Source organism: Orycteropus afer, unplaced genomic scaffold (assembly GCF_000298275.1).
Source record: "Orycteropus afer afer isolate SDZICR_OR568_19922 unplaced genomic scaffold, OryAfe1.0 scaffold00078, whole genome shotgun sequence".
NCBI classification, from domain to species: domain Eukaryota; kingdom Metazoa; phylum Chordata; class Mammalia; order Tubulidentata; family Orycteropodidae; genus Orycteropus; species Orycteropus afer.
The window spans coordinates 9,553,938-9,562,748 of NW_006921665.1; the positions used below are offsets into that span (position 1 = coordinate 9,553,938).

Sequence of the window (8,811 nt, forward strand, 5' to 3'; positions counted from 1 at the left end):
CTAGATAGTTTGCATCTTAACCAATGGATGAATGTTCTTTGTGGAAACTTGCTTGAGTAACTATAAATCCACTTCCCTATGCCATCATCTAACCCATAATTCTCCATCTTGCTTTTTTAAATTTTACAAATCTGTCTACAAAAAGCACTGCTGAAATTGGAGGATTGTAGGTGCAAAAAAGGTGCCCAAATGGAATGAATGAAAATTGATCTTTCTTCCCACAACCTAACTTTAACTATTCTTTGAGTCTTGTACAAAGATCAAAGATAATCTCATTCCATTTGCTTTTCCTTTTGAGTCTGAGACTTTAAATTTTTTTTTTTTTTTTGCATTAAAAAAGTCATGTGGCAAGCTGCATTTACTGCTTTGGTTTACCAAGCTACTAATAAAGGCCTTTAATTCCACCTCTTCATATGATTTGCTTCACTGCATACCAAATTCAGCACATGTTCCACATATCAGCTAGGGTGAGCTTTGTACATTTAAGTCAGATTATGTCATACCTCTGATTAAGTCTCTTGAAGAAGTATCCATTGCATTTTCAACAGTGGTTCTTGACCAAGGGCCATTTTATCCCCACTTCCCTGGGATCATTAGGCAATGTCTGGGGACACTTTTATTGTCATGACTGGGATATCCTACTGGCATCTTGTGGTTAGAGGCCAAGGATACTGCTATACATCCCACAGTACAGATAATACCTCCCTCACCAAAGAATTATCCAGCCCAAAATATCTGTAGTGCTAAGGTTGAATAACCCTGATTTAAAATCTACTCTATGTCATTCACTGTGGATGATTGGGGGGAAAAAAAAAAAGCGATAACAACAAATTGTGCCTTCAGGTTGATTCCGACTTAGGCCAGCCTTATGTAGTCAGAGTAGAACTGTGCTCCATAGGCTTTTAAATGGCTGTAGTCTTAAAGAAGGAGATCAGTAGACCTTTCTTCTATGGTGCTTCTGGCTGGACTTGAACCACCAGCTTTTAGCATAGTAGCGGAGCTCAAACCATGTGTACCACCTGCCGACCTACTGTGGATAATATGCAATGCTTTCGAGTCAGACCTGACTCATAGTGACCCCTCCTTGGGTTTCTGAGGCAGTATCACTACAAAAGTAGATTGTCCAACCTTCCTTCTGAGGAGTGGCTTGTGGGTTTGAACCGCCAGCCTTCTGGTTAGCATTCAGATGCCTTGGGCACTACCCCATATAACAGGCCTTGCATAATCTTGTTTCCATCTGCTTTCTTACCTCATCTCATAACTCTCATGTAGCCCTTCTTTCCTTTCCTCTTCCTTGATGGTCTATTTCAGTGTGAGAGTTATGCCAAGAGATCCCAAATGGTTTCCTGTTTCTATATTTTGGTATTAAATTTTTGTTTGACTCCATTGCCAGTTCAGTAGTTTGAAGGGAGATAATCTGTTATCTCTCTGCCACTGCCTTCGCTACCAAGACATAGTATTTTTCCAGGTGTGAAAATGAGGCCCTTCAGCCAGTCTCCAGAGTGAATGTGAGGATTAATCTGAAGTGGGGAAAGTTTAGACTTATTCAAATAGCCTTATGACTATTGAACTGATGAGTTGGTCCCTTAACATAGTAGCCAAGAGGCCCCAAATAACCTCGCCCCCAAACCCTGTTTATGTTCTTCTCATTTCCATTTGGTTAGATCAGTTCTTTAGGAATGGATGTCCCATTGATTTGGCAAGAAGACAAGACCACAAAGATAAAAGGCTTCTCAAATGGGAAGGAAAAGGTTATTCTTGAGTGCAAGGAATTCATACAACAACTTTTACCTACTTTATAACATTGACCATGGTTAAGTCAGAGATCATTCTGAGTGTGGTCTGTCTTTGAAAAAAAGTTTTCTTCTTTCTTCTCCCAAATTTAATAATAAGCACTAATAAGTGCCTAAGGCATTTTACTGCTAACCAGAAGGCAGGCAGTTAAAACCCACCAGCCACTCCTCAGAAGGAAGACTGGGCATTCTGCTTCCATAGAGATACCACCTCAGAAATCCAAGGGGCGGAGTCACTGTGAGTTGGGAACGATTCCACAGCAGTGAGAGTTAAATGTTTACTGAATATTTTCAGTGTGTCAGGTGCTATGCTGAGAGTTTTATGTGGATTCTTTTATTTAATCTTATGTAACCCTGAGGAAACTGAGGCTTAGGGAGATTCAGTCACATGCCCGTGGTCGTGGAGCTCTTACACGGCAGCGTTGGTGTCCTAGGGTGGCTAAAACAAGGTATCACAAAGTGGGCAGCTGTAAAGAACAGAAGTTTCCTCAAAGTTCTGGAGGCTTGACTGAAGCTCAAATTCAGGGTAGCAGCCAGGTGGAATCCTTCTCAGGGCTTTGAGAAAGGAATTGTACCTCACCTCCCAAGCCACCCTTGGCATTCCTTTGCTGATTGTAGCTGCATTTGCCTCCATTTGTCATTCCTCTTATGTATGACTGTTTTTGTGTTTGTCTTTCTCTATTATAAGATGCCACTCAGCAGGCATTCTGATTAGGACCTACCCTACTCCAATATGATCTTGTTTCATTTAGCTAATAATTTAAAACCAAGAGACAGAAACCTAACTGTTAAATCCTGTTTCCCAAAACAGGGTCACATTCACAAGCACAGGGATTAGGGCTACAAAATATCATTTTTGGGGGATACAATTCAATCCATAACAGTTGTGAAGCTGAGACAGGGAGACCCTGCTGAGGAGCTTTGCTGTTCGGCATTGCTGGCCCACTTCCTCTCGCTTATTAATACTGAGAATCACTAATTGAGGTCTCCCTACATTTGTTCCCTATTTCTGCCATAATAAGTTAGCCCATATTGGGTGGCTGAAAACAACAGAAATTTTTTATTTTATGATTCTGCAGGCCAGAAGTCCAAAATCAAAGTATCGGCCAGGTCATATTCCTTCCACAGGTTCTAGTGAGAGAGTCCTTCCTTGTCTCTTCCATTGACTGGTTGCTTCATGTTTCTTTCCCTTGGCTTGGGTCTGCATACCAATTCCTGCCTCCATGTCCCTGCATCCTGTCCTCTTCTATGGTGTCCTTATCTGTGTTTCTTTTTTGTCCTTGAATTTAGGGCCTACCTAGATAATGTAGGATGACCTCATCTCATGGTCTTTAAGTACATCTGCAAAGACCCTTTTTCCAAATAAGGCCACGTTCCCAGGTTCTGGGATGTGGATATATCTTTCTGGGGGTCACCATTCAACCTATTGTGCCCCCCTATTTCCCCAATTAATAGTAAACCTGGAACTTCTTTTGAAAAGAGCTCAGAGATGTTTTTAGTTTTTAAGTATTCTGTTTGTCTTTTTTCTACTATCCAACCAAAAGAATTATCTTGGGTGTGGGGGGGAATCTGCTTTTCACAGGTGGAAATTTTGTATTTTCACTTCACATGCTCTGATGGCAAAATCCTATACCTAAATATGGGATGATCAACTCTCCAGAATTCAGTAATTTCACTTTCTTGTTACGGAGAAAAATGTTCTTGTTTTTCTTCCATTTTCTTCCCACCCATAATGTTTCTTGGAGTATTTTATAATAGAAAATTGATTTCAAGTATTTTAGAAACCTGAGTAAAGAGTGGCCAGGGCGTGTGACTCACCAAAATTGGGACTCCTTTCTTAGCCAAAAGAATACTGTATTTCCTTTCTTTTTGTTCCCTGACCTCTCCCTTTTCTCAAACTGCTGGAATTTTCTTTTAATACCGGTTTGAACTGGCCCATGGGGTAGTCACAACCTTTTGTTCTTCTAAGCTGGCCTTGTTCCTGTTTATTCTTTTACATCATTGTGACAACTCCCCCAGCATGCCTTTAAGTAGGCGAGCCTTTGAGGACCTACAGAAACCTATTCACCCCACAGCCGCGATGTAGTAAAACAAAGGGCAAAAAGACAACAGCATTGGGTTCTGAAAACTGTGGTCTGTAAATGTGTTTGGAATAAGATGTGCTTACTGCTTTAGTTGTAGTGAGTAGAAACTCTGGCATTTTGGTCCCCTAGACTGGTGGCGTAGTCCCTAAGGCATTAGATTGCTGACCAGAAGGCTGGCAGTTCAAGCCCACCAGCCACTGCCTCGGAAACCCAAGGACAGGTCGCTATGAGTCGGATCCAGCTCCACAGCAGTGTGTTTCTCTGTGTTTTAGACATGACCAATAGACGCTAGGCTGTGCCACACGTTCATTGCCACAATCAAAGTGTTTCCTTCTTTTCTCCGTCAAAACTGTAGGAGAATGGCTGAAAGCATTTGTGAAGAGAAACTGCCAGATACTTAGAACACATATATGAAAGAAGATGTGGCTTCATTTGGTCATTGCATTCAGGACAAGATAGGCATGCTGTGACATGGCTAGTCTAGAACCTTCTGAAACCAAGGCCCATGTTGTCACTTAATAGTCACTTTTGAGCACCACAGCCTCTGTTTGCAGCACCTGGGGCTGTGAGGCCAGGAGCAGGTGAGCTGGTGTGCTCTTTGCAGCAGAACTTCTAAGGCGTTACGATCTGATTTGATGGTGCTTTTTTGCTTTCCTTTCTTTTCTTGAAATGAAAAGATTTCCGTCTTGTTTTGACAGGCCTGAAAGCGGGAGATGAGATTCTTGAGATCAATAATCGTGCTGCTGGCACCCTGACCTCATCTGTGCTGAAAGATTTCCTCACACAGCCATCACTGGGCCTCCTGGTGAGGACCTACCCTGAGCTGGAGGGAGGAGCGGAGCTGCTGGAGAGCCCGCCCCACCGCGTGGACGGCCCTTTGGACCTCAGCGAGAGCCCCCTCACCTTTCTCACCAGCAACCCAGGTATCAATGCATGGTGCCGTGAGCACATCTGAGTTCGGGTTAGCCAAAAACCCAGGAGATTTTAACATGTGCTTGTATACGTAGGTGACAGGCCTGGGTGTGCCCAGTAATGTGAACTGTGTTTATGAGATGCTCTGATTTCTGAGTGTGAAGCTCCCATTGGACTCTCAAAAGGGGCAGGGAACTTTCTGTCTCTTTGAATGTCTGCTTTTCTGGAAATCTACCTGTCACCATATGAAAAGCTTTACAATACTGTTAGTGTTTGTCATTTTGGAGAAGCCACTGTCCCTTGGCTTCGAAAGAGATAGATGGGCACAGAGCTGGGACTCACAACATGCTCAGACTCTGATTTCTACCCTGCAAACATCACCATACCCCCAAGCCACCTGGTGTTGCTTTCCCTACCGTGTGAGACAGGACATGGCTTGGGATGCCCAGAGTGGAATGTACCCACAGCTCTTGTCCTGTCTATTCGTCTCCTGGGTTCCTTCCATCTCAGGTCTGAACATGAGCCCAGCAGTGGAACCGCCTGCCTGACCCGATCTGCTGTTCTTCCTGTTTACTCCTCTTCTCCCCTCTCTCCCTGGCTCCCTTGTGCTTGTTCTAAAAGAGGCAGCTTGAATGCTACCTGCCCTAAAAAGCCTTCCTAAGACCCTGCAGAGCTTCCTCTCTTCCCTTCAAAACCCTGCAAACATGCTTTCCCATGGCCCTAAACATATTGTACTATGCTTCTTGGCTTGTGTCTCTTTCTTCTGTGTTTGTTTCCTGGGACTGGGGTTATGTCTCCTTGATTTTTATCTCCTCGGCTGTTAGCACATGATTGACTACACAGGTGCCTCATCCTTGTTCAGTAACAGAGTGGGAGTGTGTGGACAAGTGAGTTGTATGGATTGCTATCATGTATTTCTCCATGACCTAGTTTTAGAATTTGGGTTGATTTAGTAAGTCAGTGGGGGTTTTGGAAATATCTTGCCTTTGAAAGACTTGGGTTAGAAATAAGTTTTCAGTTTCAAAATTTGAGTGCAGGCATTTCAGGTATTCTTGCTTTACCATTGTTGCTTTCCAATTAACCTTCTGAAGATTGGCTTAATAAGTTTTAAGGCTTGTAACAGCTCATTCTTTTGTTCAGCATTTCACTGGAAGAATTTAGCAAGTTGAGGCTTCAGATAGTTGAGCATACTCGTTACTGTTGTCTTACTGGCTGGTAGCATCACTGTGGCACCCACAACCTTAGCAAATCCTTTAAAGATGATTCCTGAGAGTTGTGTACCTTTTACCCTTCTTAAAAGGGAATCCAGACCATGAAGACTGTTCTTTAATGTGACCACAAGATGTCAGGCTTGATCCCTTAAAGCTCATGGAGTTTTTTCTGTCATGGATTTGAATGAAGCACATTGTGCCAGATTAGATTACTGAAGGGTTTTATTACAAGACCTGGATGTATATACTACAAACTATAGTGTGTGCTCAAATCTTTCTGTGGCTTTTGTTCTGTCTGGCCCCTTTTTATATGTTGTTGGATATAAAGTGGGGCTTGGCATATTGCTATCCACAGGCTTTAAATTCATCCTTGCTCCTTGTTTTTATAAATAAAGTTTTTTTTGGAACATAGTCACACTCTCTTTTTGTGTATTGTCTACGGCTGCTCTCCTGCTAGTATCACAGAGTTGACTAGTTATGATGGGGACTGTATACCTTGGAAAACTGAAAATGTTTACTACCTGGCCCTTTACAGATAAGTTTGCTGATTTGTAATATAAAACATGACTGAAATTGCTTACAATTTATTCCTTAAATTTTGTTAGCTGCTATTGAGTCACCCCACACACACTCATGGTGACTCCATGCACAATGGACCAAAATGCTGCCCTGTCCTATGCCATCCTCATGCTTAGTTATAGAGCAGACCGTTGTGATTCATAGGGTTTTCACTGACTGATTTCTGGAAGTAGATTGCCAGTCCTTTCTTCCTACTGTGCCTTAGTCTGGATGCTCTGCCAAAATTTGTTCAGCCTTGTAGCAACAGGCAAGCCTTCACTGACAGATACATGGTGGCTGTGTATGAGATGATTGACTGGGAACTGAACTCTAGTCTCTCACATGAAAGATGAGAATTCTACTGAACTAATAGTTGCTATTAATATTGTGGTATATTCCTTCTTATTAAAAAAAAATTGTCTGTTTTACAAATATTTTTCAAAACTTAACTAAAATTTAAAAACGTATTTGTGTATATGTATAATATGTATGTGTGTGTATCTGTTTTACAAATATGTGTGTATTCCAGATACAGTTTAGTATCCTATCTTTCATGTGATGGAATTTTAAACTAAACATTTTACCATGTGTTATCTCCTTCAGACCAGTCACCTTTGGAGACTAAGTGCTTGTTTGACTGAACCTGCCTTTGTTTAAAAGTGCTGTTTTGAGATCATTCTTAGAGCATTTATTCATTCCTTTATTTTTTCTAATTAATTCATATCTTGGAATTAACAATTTTTAAACCTTTACTAGATGCCAGGCACTGAGCTAGGTGCTAAAAGGATAATGCTGACTATGACACAATTCTGTCCTCAAACTTACATTTTAGGGTAGTTCTTTTTTTTTTCTTTATGTCCCTGGGTGGTATAAGTGATTAAGTGCTCTACTACTAACCAAAATGTTGGCAGTTCACACTCACCCAGACACACCTTAGAAGACAGGCCATGCAGTCAACTACAGAAAGGTCACAGCCTTGAAAACTCTATGGAGAACAGGTCTACTCCGACACACATGGGGCCGCCATGAGTCAGAATTGATTCAACGGCAACTAACAACAATGTCTTTTAGTATGTTGCAGTGGTCACAATCATTTAGAACAGAGACTGCTTGATCTTTTGTAATCAAACTGATTTAAGAAGGAAACATGAAAATGAAGTCAAGTGTTTATTTTCTTGAGAGTTCTTTAAATTGCCTTCAAAATTAATAAATTCCAGAAGAATTCTCAAATGCTTTGTGCAGGCAGCACTACTGGACTGGCTGGACAGGAGAAGACTGGGTCTTAGCATTTCTACTTTCTGGTAGCTTCTGTTTCCGGTTCCTCATTTAACAGTGAAAGATAGAAGGAGAGGCAAGTAAACAGGATAAATAACCTGAAAAATTGCTCAGTAATAAGGCAAAGATAAAGCACTACTCAGAGACAGCTGCAGTTAAAATAGAAAACAGTTTAAAAAGACAAATAATACAATGAAGCAGGCTGGACCACAGCCTTAGTCTAAATTTAAAGGTTACTAAAAGTAAGAAACATCCTGAGTGGCAGGTTTCAGGGTTGATGTAGGGACTTTCTTTTTTTTTTTTTTATTCATACATTAAAATGTTTTATACATTAAGAATGCATAATACAGTAGTAGCACATGCTGCTTAAAATTGTGTATATTTGTACACTAGAATAAAATTTGGGAGTGAAATCAACTCTATAACGTTGTTCAAGTGAATATAACACTTTTAAAGGGAATTATTTGAAATAGAAATACTTAAATAGCCCCATTTTTTTCTTTAAGTAACTTCTTTCTACCCTAAACTGTTACTTAGTGCTGTCATCTTTTTAACAGGTCATTCGAAGCTTGAAATTGGAAGTAGGAAATCCAGAGAATTCAGAGTGTTTTGTTTTGTTTAACATGACAGTTTAATCAAACTGGTTTCATTTCATTTAAAAGCTGATTGCACAGTTATTGATTCCCAGGATAATACAGGGGTTTTTTTTGTTAGTTTGTTTTAAGGTTAGGTAAGCTGTCTTCTACTTTTAAACATACTTAAAAACCTTTTATTGGTTTTCTAAATGTGTATGTTGACTTAGTTATAATTAGACACTTTATGAAAAATAATAAAAATAGGAGCTCTGGTAGCATAGTGGCTAAAGCACTTGCCTGCTAACCTGACGGCTGGTGGTTCAAACCCACCAGCCACTCCTCGGAAGGAAGGTTGGGCAATCCTACTTCCATAGTGATACTGCCTCGGAAACCCAAGGAGGGG

The 8,811-nt window shown here is 40.9% G+C and overlaps 1 protein-coding gene across 1 annotated transcript in view; it reads left to right on the top strand.

Annotated features, from left to right (window-relative positions):
• Window positions 1-8,811, top strand: part of TIAM1 (TIAM Rac1 associated GEF 1) — a 202,333-nt gene that overhangs the window by 95,194 nt on the left and 98,328 nt on the right. Inside the window, exon 12 of the mRNA XM_007941289.2 lies at window positions 4,576-4,800. Coding sequence (XP_007939480.1) covers window positions 4,576-4,800 — 225 coding nt within the window. The remainder of the gene's footprint in view (window positions 1-4,575; window positions 4,801-8,811) is intronic.